The sequence below is a fragment of the Asterias rubens genome, chromosome 17 (genome assembly GCF_902459465.1).
Source record: "Asterias rubens chromosome 17, eAstRub1.3, whole genome shotgun sequence".
In the NCBI taxonomy this organism is placed as follows: domain Eukaryota; kingdom Metazoa; phylum Echinodermata; class Asteroidea; order Forcipulatida; family Asteriidae; genus Asterias; species Asterias rubens.
The window spans coordinates 10341390-10359325 of NC_047078.1; the positions used below are offsets into that span (position 1 = coordinate 10341390).

The 17936-nt window shown below is 40.2% G+C and overlaps 2 protein-coding genes across 4 annotated transcripts in view; one reads left to right on the forward strand and one right to left on the reverse strand.

Moving 5' to 3' along the window:
• Positions 1 to 1085: 1085 nt before the first annotated feature.
• LOC117301339 (Golgi pH regulator-like) lies at positions 1086 to 11646 on the reverse strand. The gene is made up of 12 exons (XM_033785252.1): positions 11463 to 11646; positions 11081 to 11140; positions 9694 to 9797; positions 9158 to 9264; positions 8329 to 8557; positions 7117 to 7197; positions 6884 to 6990; positions 5739 to 5827; positions 4601 to 4789; positions 3615 to 3704; positions 2981 to 3046; positions 1086 to 2609 (listed from the first exon to the last, which is right to left on the reverse strand). Exons 1-12 carry the CDS (start codon positions 11502 to 11504, stop codon positions 2400 to 2402), a joined length of 1374 nt encoding a protein of 457 aa, XP_033641143.1. The 5' UTR covers positions 11505 to 11646; the 3' UTR covers positions 1086 to 2399.
• A 385-nt stretch (positions 11647 to 12031) lies between these two features.
• LOC117301337 (ubiquitin carboxyl-terminal hydrolase 25-like) overlaps positions 12032 to 17936 on the forward strand; it is a 36355-nt gene continuing 30450 nt past the window's right edge. For 2 of the 3 annotated variants that reach the window (XM_033785246.1, XM_033785247.1), the window contains exons 1-2: positions 15060 to 15877; positions 16847 to 17120. In XM_033785246.1, coding sequence (XP_033641137.1) covers positions 15791 to 15877; positions 16847 to 17120 — 361 coding nt within the window. In that variant the 5' untranslated portion in view covers positions 15060 to 15790. Of the gene's footprint in view, positions 12202 to 15059; positions 15878 to 16846; positions 17121 to 17936 lie in introns of those variants that run through there. The other variant, XM_033785248.1, reaches the window with a different exon arrangement.

The following is a 17936-nucleotide window of genomic DNA, read 5'->3' on the forward strand; positions in this document are numbered from 1 at the left end:
AAGAAAAAACACCCTTGTCACATGAAGTTAGTTGTGTGCTTTCAGATGCTTGGTTTCAAGACCTTAAAATCTAATTCTGAGGTCTCAAAATCAAATTTGTGGAAATTTACTTCTTTCTCAAAAACTATGTCACTTCAGAGGGAGTCGTTTCTCACAATAATAATAATAACAAATTCTTATATAGCGCATTTCACAATAAACCGTATCAATGCGCTTTACATTAGTCCCCTGGTCATTGGGCCAATAAACATCCCTTTAATCTTTCTCAGCTCCCATTAGGGAGTATACAGCCCCGAGCTGCCGTGGCGCTCCGAAAGCTTGTCATTCACAATATCAACCTCTACCCTCGCAGGTACCCATTTATACCCCTGGGTGAAGAGAAGCAATTATAGTAAAGTATCTTGCTCAAGGACACAAGTGTCACGACCGGGATTCGAACCCACACTCCGGTGAATTAGCACCAGAACTTGAATTCGATGCTCTTAACCACTCGGCCGTGACACTCTACAATGTTTCATACTATCAACCTCTCCCCATTACTTGTTACCAAGTAAGGTTTTATGCTAATAATTATTTTGAGTAACCAATAGTGTCCACTGCTTTAAACATAGAATCACAATTTCCATACAAAAAAATAAATTTTGTTTCATTTAATTTCTGTTGACATTTTGACTGAACAAAATACATGTTACAAAAACCAACAATACTGTTGACGTCTGGGTGTTTTTTGTGGTAAACAGAACTGAATGATCTCTAAAGGGTTTAATGGTTGAACTTAAGTTTAGAAGTATCACTAGATGAACTTTTTATTAATCACAGAAATGTTCTATAAATTGTTTCATTATTCTACTTTTATAATTGTCAATAGCTGTATAAATATAATCTACCGTACAGTAGTGATAGCTGTGTGTCGCAACCAGTGTTGTACGTAAAATCTAGACCAATTTTAGTGGTGGGCTCTAAATCCAACTTGGCCAACCAAGGTCGAGCGGCGCAACAAAATTAATTATCTTTAGATATGAGGCCCGTACATGTATGTATGCTTCGTTCTTGAAAGGGCGAGGGCACCCAGGTATTTTCTCCTTGGTAAAGGGCACCCTATGAGGAAATGGTATAAATATATTTTTACTAGAGCATATTTCAAGGGCACCAAAGCAATGGCAATCGCCTTGAACATGTACTTCCTGTGAACTGACCTGGTTCATACATTTACTTCTGCGAACTAACCCGGTTTAGACATGTACATGTGCGAACGCGAATGCGAAGGGAATGTTGCCGTTACTAGTAATTCGCAGCAGTTGAGTTGTGCTCAACTCTCTTGCGAGTTAGCAGTGAAAAGATGCATGTAGTTGTGACGTCAAATTCACATCAAACTGGCTTCGAATTCGCAAAAAGTATAAACCGGATTTGTGTTGCCTTCGTGAAGTATCAGGCCTGGCACCGCCCACTGTGGCTACAACATTGGTTCTAACCCACATGTTTTGACAAAAACCTATGCTCTGATAAACACTTGTGATCCACAGGCTAGAGTAAGGGTTGGGCTTAGGATTAGGAACAATATACATTAGGGGTATCGGAACATAGGTTTCTACTAGTTGGTACAGGTTTGGTACATTGTATGTATTCCTTTTGTTGTAAATTATTTCATGGCCTTAAATACGAAACCCTGTTTTTTGGTGTCTTTGAAATCTATTCAGCTTTATTTGGGTCAATAAAATTAAGGTACTGAAGGAGAATCTCAAAGAATTTGCTTATTTTGTTTTTGTTTAATTTGTTGCATACTAATTTTGTTTTCATAAATTCATTCTGTTGGTAAAGCCAAGGATTCATAAGAAAGCAAACTCGATCACCATATGTACTAGCTAAGCACCCCATGGAGAGAAGACAAAGAAGGAAGTTTCAGTTTTAGATATCTGAGAAAATCCTCAGAGAATTATTCCTGGGAAAAAATAAGCCGTCTGGTAGAAACTAAAAATGCAGTTGAATTGCAAAAACACAAGACCTTCGGACTTGTCAAGTCATGAGTCTACTGGCCCAACTATATAAATCAGATTCACAACACTCATTTTGAATCTCAACTTCATAGCCTGGGTGAATGTCATTACGGGAAAGCGCTGTAACAGAAAAAAGGAACCTCACACCTGCTATCTTAATGTCTTTCCTTTTCTAAACAGTGATCTAACCGGACCATGCATAAACCAGTAGTTTCAGATTCAGATCTTTCATCATGACGAGTAGTGATTGTCTTTACGAGAAAGCTCCGTTACAGAAAGAGACTTAAATAAAAGCATAATTTTCGCCTGACAACTCACACCTGTTATCTCAATGTAATTCCTTATATTCCAAACAGTGGGCTTAATTGGACATTCATATAAACCAGTAGGGCTTTAGATTTTTCATCATGATGAGTACATTTGTTTCTCCGGTGTCTGTTTGTGGGCCAAGTAGTGGAAGGCTATGCTAGACAGGGCGCTGATGAGGAAGATCACGTCAAACCAGCGATGGTAGAAGTTGAATTGTAGGTCTCCAAGTACCTCGGTGATGATCATGCGATATTGCGGGGGCATGTTCATGCGCATGAGCAGAACAGAAGAAACGAAATACATTCCCTGTAAAAGAGTACACCAATGAAAGATGAATGAAAATTTGCATCGAGAAGGACTGAGACAAGTCTAACAGACCAAACACTGCAAGGGCAATGCAGTTCCTCGGTGATGATCATGCAGTATTGCGAAACAAAAAAATCAGCTAAGCACAACCAAAATATGCTTACCAAAATATAGTTACCAGCCAAAATGCCAATTCTAATGCACAGTCTGTGACTGGTATTCTGCTAGTTTTTGCTTTGAAGAAACTTTTTAAGCAATATTTTCGGCTTAAGCAGCTCTACGAAATTAAGCCCAGGCAGAAGGGCAATTGCCCCAAGTATAAGGCCTGTTGGAATTAGTAGATATCAAGCTCTGATTGTCTCTACACTCACCATTGTTTGCGCCAACAGCAGTACGATGACGTTGGAAGACTTGCTACTTGACATTGTGTAAAAGAACTGGAGGTCAAACAAACAAGATTACACAATATTAGAGTTAAACATCTTGAAACCACTTCACCTCGGTGAATGCATACATGTACGAGCTTGCCTAATCTTTCTGAACTGACTTGCAGTTGACGGCTCATTTTTGTTTTAGCAGCCACACGGTCATTTGAAATATTAACCCAGACTTTCTATTTAGTAGTTATCTTGCATTGTTGTACTCTCCTACAAGCTTTGCTGCTGTCCTGGCATGGAGCGGATGGGTTGCAAATTCCAAATTCCATTTGTGCTCTTTGCTTGTGCCATCAAGATTGTGCTCTCCAGTAGGCATGCACCTCATGTGCTGCATTTTACCCATACAAAGAGAGACAACAGGTACTGGAAAACAAGCCTTGTCATATCCCTTTTCTGGGGATAATTGTGTAACTGGTTCCAGACCTGTGTTTTGTTTTTGTACAAATTGGGCATACAAGAATGGACAAGCTGTCACCAATGTTAATCATTGTATCAAGCTCAATTGAAGTATTTATGTATGAATATTAACAATGACCTTTGACCTTTCCTTGGTGAACTTTGACCTTACCTTAGTGAACTTGATGAGCAGACCACGTATCGAGGTGACAATGATGATTCCTACGAGTATGAAGGACACATGTTGGGACCAGAACTTGACCTAGATAAAGTAAAGAGACATTCAAAAAACGGTAAGCTTTCTTTGTCGGGTTGTGGCTGAGCGGTCAAGAGCACCAGACTGAAGCTGTGGTGTTTCTGTACAGCAGAGTGTGGGTTCAAGTCCCAGTCTTGACATGGTGTTGTTTGCCGAGCGACTAAGTGCACTGGACACATGCTCCGGTGCGTCTGATCGTGGGCTTGAGTCATGGTCTTGATGCTCGTTTCCTTGAACAAGACACTCAACAATTCCTACTCTGTCCTATGTCCTGTCATAAGTCCTGTATTTTGAGTAATGCATGGATATAAATGTATTGTGTACTATCCTCGGCCCAATCTGAAATCATCATCAAATGGACTACGATTTAACATTTCTATCTCTCTTTCTTCATCAAGTGATAGAAGCTGATGTAGGCTTCTCACCAAATTCGTTGATTGCCAATTCATTTGAAGAGTAAATACAATAATATATACCTTCCCTGCACCACAGCACAACCTCAACAACTATAGATATTTGCTCCCACCCAACAAAAACAATAATCTAAGAAATACTAACAAACTTTGCCCAATCAGGTGTAGAACTAACAGGTATAAAAACAGCACAATTCCTTCCCTAACCGCCCTTCTCAACAGTTACATTTTTTTGTTGTTACTTCTTGTTTTAGTAATGGAGCTGGAATCCAAGTTGTTGTTTTTTTGTCAATTGTACATAACCTTTTAAACAGTTTTTCTGTAAACACTTCCCTTTTTAATGTTTTTTGTAATGTATATTCTTGTTGTATATCTTTTAAACTCAATTCAGCCCTCGGGCTGCGATGTTTGAAATTTTGTATTAAAACCAATAATAATAATAATAACATAATAAATAAATGAAAAATCGATTTGTGGAGCATCACTCACGTCAAACTCAATTCCTAACCAATGAACAGCAATCTCGACACCTTTGGTGACCGGGTCCGTCTTTCCAACTCGGTCAAAGATGATGTTGACGGTGCATATCGTAATCTTCCACAGGCAATACATGGAGAAGACGTACCCCATGATGTTGAAATATTTGCCCTTCAGAGTCTTAGAGTATTCAATTCGTTCCTGGGGAAGAAAATTTGGAATCTCAAAATGTTGACATAGTAACATTGCATCAAAGATAATAATAACAAATTCTTATATAGCGCATTTCACAATAAACCGTATCAATGCGCTTTACATTAGTCCCCTGGTCATTGGGCCAATAAACATCCCTTTAATCTTTCTCAGCTCCCATTAGAGAGTATACAGCCCCGAGCTGCCGTGGCGCTCCGAAAGCTTTTCATTCACAATATCAACCTCTACCCTCGCAGGTACCCATTTATACCCCTGGGTGAAGAGAAGCAATTATAGTAAAGTATCTTGCTCAAGGACACAAGTGTCATGACCAGGATTCAAACCGACACTCCGGTGACAGAGCACCAGAACTTGAATTCGATGCTCTTAACCACTCGGCCGTGACACTCTAACAAATGTTACTTTGTGTATTTAGTTTATGGGAACATCATGTACACAAGTACAACAAATTATATACTTTGCCGAGTAGATTTGCATGGCCAAGCGGTCTAGTTCACCGGACCAAAGTTCTGGTGTTGTCAGCAGCAGAGTGTGGTTTCAATACCCGGTCATGAAACTTGTGCCCTTAAAAGGTGCAACTATAATTGCGTCGTAAAAAGTTTTGGAAGGTATTGCATTGTGCTGTTGCAGCCAGGGTTCCTAGTGGATGATACCCATGCCTACATTCTTATAAACTGTGAAGGAGGTACTTTCTAGCTCTGTTTCAGGTCCATGAGTAGGTGGCAACGTGTCCCTGGTGACAGTTGATTTGGGTCTTAAGCCCAAATCATTGAGGTATAGCCCCCACGTTGAAGTGACCGTTCGACCGTTCGGCGATATCTCATTAAACAAAAATATTGCGGCTGATGGGGGAAAAAGACTGGCTCCTTTTAGGAATCACTAATAATGAATGCTGCAGAATGCAGGGAACTTGTCAACAATAATGAGTGATTCAGACCTTTGTGCTATTCAGGTCGATGAGTTCCAGGAATAACTGTCGACTCAGCTCTTCATATCCAGCGACTTCTTGCTGCAGTTGACTAAGATCTGACGAGACACCCAGAGTTAAGGAATCAAACTGTTGATTTGTTTCTCAATTGTGTTAACTGCATCTCGTGTGTAAATATCTTATTGTGATATTGGAACACAAACTCCTCCAGGAAAAAATGACAAATCATCGATGGGGATAGAGAAGTTTTCAGAGCGCAGCACCGAGGCTTTGGAACTCCCTACCGGAAACTGTGAAACTCTCCAAATCACTCAACATATTCAAGAACAATTTAAAAACTCATCTTCATTAGAGAAGCATTTTGTTCAGTTTATTTTTCTTATTATGTTATGCTGCTTTCATTGCTTAATGATTGTTCTTTTGTAGAGCAGCGCCATGAGCGGCGCTTGCGGCGGATACCGGCACTATATAAGTGTCCACTATTATTATTATTGAATGGCAAGACAGTAGGAGGGTTGTATGTGTACTGTTGTATTCACCACAAGTCATATTGCAGGCTGTGATAGCTTATCATAATAAAAAGCAAGGGTGGATGATATTAAATGGTCAGACAGTAGGAGGGTTGACTGTGAACAGTGTAGATGCATTCACTACATCATTTCATATTGCATAGCTTGTCCATCATTCAATACCACAGTGGGTCTATCATTCAAGAACACAGTGGATGATATTGAATGGTCAGACAGTAGGAGGGTTGACTGTGTACTGTGAAGTTCACCCCATTATATCATATTACAGGATGGCAAAGTGGATGGTACTGAATGGTCAAACAGTAGGAGGTTTGACTGTGGCATTCACCACATCATATTGCATGCTGGCCTAGTTGATCATTCAAAATTAGTGGATGAAACTAAATGGTCAAACAGTAGGAGGGCTGACTGTGTCCTGTGGCATTCATCCCATTATATCGTATACATGTGACAGGTTGGCATAGTGGATGATGTTAAATGGTCAAACAGTAGGAGGTTTGACTGTGGCATTCACCTCATCATATTGCATGCTGGCATAGTTGATCATTCAAAATTAGTGGATGAGACTAAATGATCAAACAGTAGGAGGGTTGAATAGGCTTCATAACATAACAGAAAGGATACTTGCTCCACCGCTGGATGTTGCAACACTCTTCAGCATTCCCCATATACCTGACTGCTTGGGTGTTGTTGAAGCTCGCTGTAGTTGATCCTTCTCTATCATTAGTATTCTGTGCACAGAAACATCCAAGTGTTAGAACTTAATCGATACTTAATTAGTTGGCTAATCTTTCACAAGAAAGACAAAAACAAATCTGAAACCAGACTAGAGTCTGAAACTTCCCATCTATATCTACCTTTTTTTCTTGGTGAGTATCATCTCCATGACCTGCATCAGTTTTCTCTCATGAGCCAATATGTCCGCCTCACTCACATGTCTGAAAATTAAAGACAAATTTATATCAAACAATATTTTTTGTTTTACCTTGTTTGTTTGTTTGTTTGTTTGTTTAGGCACTCGGCAAACTCCCACAAGAAAATATAAACGTCAAGCTGGCAACAACCAATCTCTCTCATTCAAACATTGCTTTAGCATCTATGATAATGAATTGCACAAATCAAGACATTGCGATTCAGTAACTAGATGACATTACTTTATTAGTCATAGTAAAATCGGCAGTTAGCTTGGTAGTAGTCGAACTCACAACCTTGTGATTGCAAGTCCAGCAGTCTAACCACTGGACTATGGTTAGCTTGGTAGGAGTCGAAACCACAACCTTGTGATTGCAAGTCCAGCAGTCTAACCACTAGACCATGGTTAGCTTGGTAGGATTCGAACCCACAACCTTGTAATTGCAAGTCCAGCAGTCTAACCACTAGACCATGGTTAGCTTGGTAGGATTCGAACCCACAACCTGGTGATTGCAAGTCTTGCAGTCTAACCACTAGACCATGGTTAGCTTGGTAGGATTCGAACCTACAACCTTGTAATTGCAAGTCCTGCAGTCTAACCACTAGACCATGGTTAGCTTGGTAGGATTCGAACCCACAACCTTGTAATTGCAAGTCCAGCAGTCTAACCACTAGACCATGGTTAGCTTGGTAGGATTCGAACCCACAACCTGGTGATTGCAAGTCTTGCAGTCTAACCACTAGACCATGGTTAGCTTGGTAGGATTCGAACCTACAACCTTGTAATTGCAAGTCCTGCAGTCTAACCACTAGACCATGGTTAGCTTGGTAGGATTCGAACCCACAACCTTGTAATTGCAAGTCCAGCAGTCTAACCACTAGACCATGGTTAGCTTGGTAGGATTCGAACCCACAACCTTGTGATTGCAAGTCCTGCAGTCTAACCACTAGACCATGGTTAGCTTGGTAGGATTTGAACCCACAACCTTGTGATTGCAAGTCCTGCAGTCTAACTACTTGACCACAATGATGGATGCCTTTACATGATACACAATTGTGATTTTGCACTTGTGTGGTAATATCCACAGACAAACTTCAGAAGCGGGAATATTTTGCTGAATTTTCAAAGGGCAAAAATGGTCACTGCATCCACATACCTCATGAAGTATGCCATGTAGGTGTAGGGACAGTTGACTGCTCCGAAACCAGACAGGACTGCGATAATGGTCACTCCAATCACACCGATCCTACTGATCACCTGCTCCATTGAGAATATTCCATGTTTGCGACTCAAGATGGGAAAGGGGTCTCCTAACTTCCAGAAGAAGTAGACGAAGATCAGCCAAGCCACAAGGGAAAGTGGGAACGTCAGATGGCGATTCTGAACTATAGAATACAAAAGATCAACTGGTGGTAAGTACTTGATATCAAAGAGCTGTTTAAAGACACTGAACATTTTTGGCAACTGCTGAAAACATTAGCAAAAAACCTTTTTTGGTAGAGAGCTGTTGATAGTTTAAAACATAGTGAGAAATGACTCCCTTTGAAGTGAGTTTTTGAGAAACTTTTAAGTAACTTTTATGTGCTGCTTAAGAGCAGCACTATGAATATATAATTTGGTTTGCAGTACAAACACCATGTGTATGTTTACTTGCCAGGTAGATTTTGTACTTTAGAAAAAACTGTATTGCTTTATATTCTACTACCACTGAGAAGATTTTCGGATTTCAGGAGATTTCTCAGTTCTGTAGTCTGCTTTTTAACTACTACCTTGGCAGAAGGTAGAAAATCAGCCAGGACTTCTACTTTAGTTTTAGTAGATCAAGGGGACTTCTTATTATCAACTTCACTACCGCGGAGTAGTAACATTTCAACTAGCTTGCTTTAGTTATTGCCGGGAGTCTCCAAATAGATGTACACACTGTATACCAAATATATATATTTTTTATGCAGAATTAATAAATGAAATGAAGACTGTTTTATTACCGATGCGTATATTGGTGAAGATGAACCAGGATACATAGAATGGTAGGATCACGATCATGATGAAGAGGATTGCATACAGGTCAAACTTCCAGTGGAAGAAACGAGAGCTGAAACAAACCAATAAATCATAAATTATATATTGCGTTTTAATGGCAGTGGACACTATTGGTAATTACTCAAAATAATTATGAGCCTAAAACTGTCGATAGTATAAAACATTGTGAGAAATGGCTCCCTCTCAAGTAATGTTGTTTTGAAAGAAGTAATTTTCCACAAATTTGATTTCGAGACCTCATATTTAGAAATTGAGGTCTCGAATCAAGCATCTGAAAGCACACAACTTCGTGTGACCATGGTGCGACAAGGGGAATAATGTGAAGCCCTTTGGGACGCCCTCCAGGTGTGGAGAGCGATATAAAAAAACAGGTTATTACTGTTATTTTTATTTTTATTATTATTCCCTATCAGATGCTCTAGAGTATGGGAGTCTTGGGTTCCCACCTAAATCTACCGAAGGATTCAATTTAGAAACTTACTTGGAGTTTAATACCCCCAGTATTTCGAAGATGATGAGTTCAAACAGGGTGCATGAGAGGGCAAAGGTTGCAGAGAAAACCAGCTGAACTATGACATGGCGAACCTGCAGTGTCATCGGGAAAAAGAAAGAAAATACAAACCGGCTCAGTGCTTTTACAAGCGTTGTAGCCACGGTGGGCGGCGGTGGGCGGGCCCGCCCAGCACTGACAATTTCCGCCCAGCACTTCAGCTGAAAAATAGTCTGCCGCCCACCACAAAATTTACCCCCCCCCCCCAAAAAAAAAGTTCTGCCGATATTGATCACATTGCAAGACTAAAATGTCATGTTTTTTCGCAATCTCTGACCAAATTTAAATTCAGCTGCCCACCACTAAAAATGTCCTAGCTACAACACTGCAAGCAAGTAGTTAAGGTCATACTGAAATTTCATATTCGTAGAGATCAAAATCAACATATAAATGTTTTACTTTTTTTTGGTCAAATAAATACCTTGAAGACCACTCTTGATCAATAAACCCAATTAACCAGGATGGAGCTCCAAACTATGCAAACCAATTTTATCAAAACCATACAAATGGCACTATACTAGTTCTGATTTGTACGTAGACCGAATGAAGTAAATATTTTATCTTCCATTTTCCAAGGCCATAATAAAACCAGCTCTTCTATAGCGCAATTCCCCACAAAATGATCAATGCGCTTTACACACAAACAAAAGCAAATATAATACACTAGAATAAATCAGTTTTGAGGTTGCGTTTGAAAGCTAAAACTGTTAGAGAGGACCTTATGGTGTGTGGCAATGTGTTCCAGAGAGGACCTTATGGTGTGTGGCAATTTGTTCCAGAGAGTTGGCCCGAAAACACTGAACGACCCATCGCCTATCCGCCTGCTACTCTTTGGGATAGAAAAACGAGTTACGCCCCGCTCGATCGCAGGCCTTCCCTAAATGGTGCATCTGGTGGCAATGCAGTCTTTCAGGTAGACAGACGACAGATCATTCAGAGCTTTGTAGATGAAAAGTAGTGCTTTGAACTTGATCCTTTTGTCAATTGGCAGCCAGTGTAGAGAGTTTAACAGAGGAGATTGGCAGCCAGAGTAGAGAGTTTAATAGAGGTGATGTGGAATGACGGCGTGGAACCTGGAATACAATGCGGGCTGCCGGATTGAGTAGTCTACAGCTACGGCTATGTTAGTTGCCATGATCGCTGTCAAGGGTACCGATCACCGCAACTAATGCTAGATCACCCGTTTTTAACAGGGTTGGAGTACACTATCACTGGTCACCAATAGCAACTGCCCTACGAACAGTCGCAGAACTAAAAAAATCAGACATGGTATGAAATATCTTCTGTTATCTATAATTTATTAATTATAAATCCTCACCTCGTAATTTTTGAAGAGTTGTCGCATGAAAAAAATCCAACCACCCAGGAAAAATAGAATCTAGAGTTAAAAGAAAAATACACTGTCATTGTCATGTATGATGTACAGTAATTGTCTGTAGTGTAAGCTTCGCCGCCCGTCCCGTGGGCAGGAGGGTTACTTTATTTACCATGTAACTAACTCATTTATTAACTGTACTGTAGTTCTAGTTAGGGTTTCTATGGTATGTACCAACAAGTCAAGTGAAAAAGCATGACCCTCAAACCAAAGACACAAAATTGCAACAATCACAAAGTTTCAAATGTAAATTTCGACAAAATAGCCGTGAATTTCTTCCCCCCCCCTTGGCCTTTCCCAGATCCCCCGCCCCCAAACAACTTACCTGGGTTGTAAACATAACAAAAGAATCCAGAAAGAACGACATTTTCACTTTTTGTTAACAGCTGCGATTCCTATGATAATAAAGGATATAATTATTCAACATTTGGCGGCTAATTTATTGTTTAACTAAGTGATTTTGTAGAGTTTTCATTCCAGTGAATTAGAAATGTCTGTGTGACATGGAGGCTGCCATCTTGGAATGACGTTGCTTGAAACAACCCATTTCATTGGCTGGATATAAATAGCTTACTTCTAGTATCTTTTAAAAAAAGCAAAATTCACAATCATTTTGAAAAAGGAATTGTTGTATGCTTCCATAAGAGTAAAAACCCAAGAATGTTTTGGAAAAAATTGTTGTAATATTATTGTTTAGCTCTTCCAATAATTGTCCAATAAAAATGTTTGTCACTGTGAAAAGTACCGAATGCTCTGAACTATTGGGCTATAATGCCAGCCCAAAAAGCTGCACGTACTTCGTGGGATGTAATGACAGGCGAAAACATTATTTTGACAGAATTGAGTTCTTCAACGCGCACACTTGGGCGATAAATGGTGAGTACACATGCATCAGTTTGACCTTGATTGATGGACGGTGTGGCATGTTGGTTTCAATGTTTTGATTTTCGTGCATTTATGCAAAGTTTTCTGGACTCGTTTATTGACCCATATTTATGGGTCAGAGAAGGACGACCATAATGACGGTGGAGCATGGTGTGTTTCAACAGCGTGATGAGTTAAAGGTAGGTTTCTTCTGCAATTTGTTTCCGTGTTCTCGGACCGGTCACGGCACGGTATTTTTGTTTGTGTAGACTCGGTCCGGTCATGGAGGTAGTCGGAATGTCTTCTACTTCTGCTTCATGGTCTTGTCTATTCTAACAATAACATGTATTTCATTTAAAATGAGGTTGTGCAGATGAGATTGCAATCAGCATTTAGTTTGGAACTTTGAGTTTGTTTGGCATCATGTCCTCCTCCATTCTCCGGCGCTTCTCTGCTGGAGTAGTCTGAATCTGATGAATAATTTGGTGGTGGACTGAAAACATGCTGCCTGAACTACATCATCAACATCTGAATTCAGGTTATCTTGTAACCAAGTCAACTCGTTCCCAAGTCAACCATGTCAACTCGTACCCAAGTCAACCATGTCAACTCGTACCCACCAAGTCAACTCGTACCCAAGTCAACTCGTACCCAACCAACCAAGTCGAGTCAACTCGTACCCAACTAGAACTAAATTTTTACCAAATTCTCTGTCGGCAAAAATTGTTTACCCAAGTCAACTCGTACTTATAAGTATTGTAGTTTAATTTATTTATTTATTTACATTGTAAATCATACATTTATCTATAAAAATTGTTCTTTTGTTGCAAAGATTTTTTTTTTTTTTTTTTCATGTTGCAAGTAACAAACTGAGGACTACATACAATAAGCAAATAACGCAATGTTATAAAATCACGCCGCATGTAAATTGTAAGACTGGACGATCTGACGATAATATCGTCACGATACGATATTGAAAACAATATCGCCAACAATATCAATGTTTTTTTTTTTTTCATAGACGATATCTTTCAAAATATCGAGTATTTTCCCACGAATGTGGCTCAACGCATATACCTTGTATTACGTCCTCATATCTAGCTATGGTGGTCTCTCTTTGCAACGCTGAAGCAGAATGAACGTTCTTGAACCGTTTATGTGCTGTGTGAATATCGGGAGTGCAGTATCCATCACCTCGATCCCATGGTTAATATTCTGGTACTTTACGTTCGTCCTGGGAAAAAACCCGCCACACACCGGGGTCGACCCAGTCACCCAGGGAAGCTAAACGAACGCACCCATTGTACATCATGGACAACAGAGGGCGCTTTCCTGCATTTGGAACTTTTGTGGCCATACAGCTATATAAAATAGCATTGGTCGTGTTGACGGTGAGTTGACTAACACAAGCGAATGGACTGTGAATATCCATGCACGTGTATAGTGATGATTGTGAACGCATCGGAATAATATAGCGGCGCCAGATTTTTAGAGATCGCAACACTCCAATCGATTGAGGTACATTGATTAAATTGCTTCAGAGCCAGTGATTGATGTAAAAACAAAAAAAATCATACGTGTTCTGTTTCATGGAATATTTACGGTGGCCCACAACTGTCACAGCAAAATAAAAAGCGCCAAGGGCTGGTTGTACAGTTGAGCTGATTCTACAGTTGGGCTGATTCTACAGTTGGGCTGATTCTACAGTTGGGATGATTCTATAGTTGGGATGGTTGTACAGTTGGGCTGGTTGTACAGTTGAGCTGGTTGTACAGTTGGGCTGGTTGTACAGTTGGGCTGGTTGTACAGTTGAGCTGAGTCTACAGTTGGGCTGATTCTACAGTTGGGCTGATTCTACAGTTGGGATGATTATATAGTTGGGATGGTTGTACAGTTGGGCTGGTTGTACAGTTGAGCTGGTTGTACAGTTGGGCTGGTTGTACAGTTGGGCTGGTTGTACAGTTGGGCTGGTTGTACAATTGAGCTGATTCTACAGTTGGGCTGATTCTACAGTTGGGATGGTTGTACAGTTGGGCTGGTTGTACAGTTGGGCTGGTTGTACAGTTGGGCTGGTTGTACAGTTGGGCTGGTTGTACAGTTGGGCTGGTTGTACAGTTGGGCTGGTTGTACAGTTGGGCTGGTTGTACAGTTGGGCTGGTTGTACAGTTGGGCTGGTTGTATAGGCCTAGTTGAGCTGATTCTACAGTTGGGCTGATTCTACAGTTGGGATGACAGTTGGGAATGATTCCACAATTAGATGGAACTCGTCATACAAATTCAATGTACAATGCCACGCTCAACATGTTGGTGGTCAATATGTAGGTTTGCGTGTAAACGCCGCGTCGCCTTAAATGCACGCTTCTCTGAATAACACACGTTGACATTGACCACCAAAATGGCGCATCCAAGATTATTCTGATGATGACGTCAGGTGAATTGGGTCAATAGTGAACAATGTATAATACAAAGATTTTTAGATTGCATTGTGGATATAAGAATATTGTGTTAAATACCCTTTCACTGAATGTATTACATTGTACTCCCAAGTTAAGTGAAAAAACACCTTACGCAAATCACTCAGGTGGGATTCGAACCCACGACCTTTGCATACATTTTTGTGCATAAATATTCATTCATTCATTCATTCATTCAATGCTTTATTAAAAATCTATTTAAATTACTGCCAGCAGCAGAGTTACATGCGCACTAACACACCATGGAGGTACCACAGACAAGAGTAGTTTCTGCACCTATGTTACCCCCATTCTTTCTGTGGTTGAAATAAATTGTTTTGGGGAGTTTGGTTAATCTTTGTCAAGTCGGGGCTTCACCCTGTTAGAGGATTGGGTAAAGGTTTGGAAGAGGTGTTGGTGAGTAGCTACATTAGCTCAGGAAGTTGTGTTCAGAGGAATTTTTCACAAGAACGTTTTGTACAATTTATTTTGTAATGTATTAATAGTATTGGCATCCAATGTAAACAGAATGTCGTGTTCATCATTTCAATTTTTAAAACTCCCTATGTGAGAATTAGAGCGGTCCACATACACGTGTGTAATTTGGTTGATGCACAAGAGTGTGTGAGACTAAACCACAGGGTGACTCCATTACTTCATGGAAGGGGTGTTCACCAAGATGACCTTCAGATTTGTCAAGGAGGGGGAAGTCTGTCTCCACTTTCCAAGTAAGGCAGCAAGGAAATTCCAGACATTCCATCGGCATACTGCACTTACACAGTGCATACATGTAGCACAGTGTACCAGACAAGCCCAAGTGCTTTTCTTATTATATGCTTTGCAGGTGTAATGTTGCAGTAGATGAAAGTGGGCCTGGCACCTCGTGAACTCAAGAGCTTTGATTAATTTCTTAATTACTCACTTATCATCACGTTGTCCTTTTTAGCACACTTGGATCACCAATGTACCCTTACGTGGCAGCTGTTCTTCGGTCTGTAAAATTACATTTGTAAGAACTTGTCTGGCAAGGCAATACAGTTTGCTATCGATGCGGTTTGTTCCATGCTGTTGCGTTGTGGAGTTTTTATTTTAATTGGAGGTGTGAAGACTTTGATACAATTCTACCAGGATCTATAGGAAGTTTTGTGATTCCTTGAAGGATTTGCAACACAGTGCTTTGGCTGCCAATGTACATGTATGCACATGGATTTGTAAACACACGTAACTCCCTGATAATGAGTTGATGAGCATCTTTCTTGGGGACAGAGTAGCAGTTTTTAAGATTGTGTTCAGGAGAAATTAACGGAGAAGGATTTTTGTAGCACGTCTTTTGAGGATGTCTCTACTTGTTGACCACACTGCGACAACAGCATCAGGGGAGCCTGAAGTTTACTACAGTCAGTATATGAAACGTCGTCAGCTGGTATGTACTTGAATGGGCTCAAAATTAACACTTGACCAGTTATTGTTTAGCCTCGGACCAGTTAAAGGGAAGGTACACGTTTGGTAATTGTCAAAGACCAGTCTTCTCACTTGGTGTATCCCAACATAAGCATAAAATAACAAACCTGTGAAAATTTGAGCTAAATTGGTCACCGAAGTTGCGAGAAAATGATCTGAGAGAAAAACACCCTTGTTGGACGAATTTGTGTGCCTTCAGATAGGAATAAAAGACTTCTAGCTAGAAGTCTTTTACTATTTCAGTGAGAAATTACCTCTTTCCCAAAATCTATGCTACCGCTTTAACTTCTTGATCACAAAACAACTTGCTGACGAGTTTGCGGCTTCAAGAGAACGCCCTCGTATTGGTGGAATCGTGTGTAGTGTTGAGTGTATGTTGGCTCCATGGTTTTCTTCCTCAATTTATAGCCTAGATATTTAAACTAGTGGAATTCTATAGAATTGAGGCATTGCATGTTACCAATAACATGTTTACGGTAACACCATGTGTGTGTCTACTATAATGTTCTTTTTAGGACTGTCTTGCTAAATGTTCTACTACCGCGGAAGGTTTTCAGAATTCAGGAGACTTCTCAGTTCGGAATGAACTGTCCTGCATTTTAGGTACATGTACAACAGGGACTACTGAACACTTGTTTAGCTTTTAGTGGATTGTTATTAACTTCACCACCGCGGAGTTCTCATCAGGAGACAGTATAGAATTCTATCGATGCTAGGTTTATTGGTTTCAGAACCCAATGTGTTATGGGTAGGCAGATGGGGCAGATTTGCTACCGCGGTGTAGAGGTATGTTGTCATGCACGACTCATGCACGCATTGCCTATATCTTTGTGTGGTTTCAACAGCGCCCTCTCTTGATATTTTGCTGTTCGCGATAAACCTTATAATATGTAAATCAAGTAACAAAGAGTATTCATTGTTTATCTTACAGAATCAAGAGATTGTGCTGAATCAACTGAAGGAGATTACCGGGGTTCAAGATGAGCAGGCGTTGAAGCACGCCTACGAGGCGAGTGGTGGAGACATCCCTCAAGCCATCACGTTCCTCACCGATGGGAGTGCTGAGAACGCTGCTCAGTCGGCCACACTACCCTCGGGTACCCCGGCTACATCATCGGTGCCCAAGAATCAACACACAGCATTGGTGGATCCAGCTACTAGAGGGGAGGGTGCACCAGTGTGTGGCCCCAAGAATAAAGGGCAAGGTACACATGAATTCAAGTTCTTGTAGCTTTTTATGTCAAATTTATAATATAGGTTTTCTCGATCAATTTCGGAAAATGAGCAGTCAATTTAACCACCAAACTACTCTATTTCACTCTAAATCAAATGCTGCTGAATAGGGTCATTCGATTTCGTTTAATGATTAGTCACCTGTTATGTTGCGTCAGTCATTTGATCTAACAAAATGATCATTCTGTGACACGCATTTAAATAATGGGTCGTTGAGAATAATACTTCTGAGGAATCGGCTTCTCTGTTTTATTATATATCTGAAATATGAAGACAAGCGAAATACAGTTATCACGGCTGTCTGTCTTCATAGGAATTATCAAATAACCTAAACACTGAACAATAAATCTTATCAACGTTATTTAAAATAAATGAATGCACAAGAGCAAATAAATAATCAAAACACTTCATATGAGAACACGATTTAAACACAATAGCGGTTCCCGCCACGGCTTTCTGGGCCGCGCCATCTTGAAATGCTATGCAATAATAATTATTTACAAAACGAAAACCAAACTAGAGCATAAATGGCAGATTCTACTAGACATCAACTTTTCAAACTCATGTATTATGAAAAGCAAGCTTAGATAAACAACTTAAACAACTTTAGAAATAGAAATATATAATACAAAAAGGGGAAATTTACCTGAAATATGAAGACAAGCGAAATACAGTTATCACGGCTGTCTGTCTTCATAGGAATTATCGGAGCACCCGAAAACCTGACGTTGAGGGCGCTCGATTAACAAAAGAATTAGTTAAAGGAGGCAACTATAGTTGATTAAACC

Coding starts and splice junctions, on each gene's coding strand:
- LOC117301339 (XM_033785252.1), bottom strand. CDS start 11,504: ATGTCGTTCTTTCTGGATTCTTTTGTTATGTTTACAACCCAG. Junction 5,828..6,883: donor AACATCCAGCGGTGGAGCAA/GTATCCTTTCTG, acceptor GTGTCTCGTCAG/ATCTTAGTCAACTGCAGCAA. Junction 4,790..5,738: donor TCGACCTGAATAGCACAAAG/GTCTGAATCACT, acceptor TTTCTTCCCCAG/GAACGAATTGAATACTCTAA.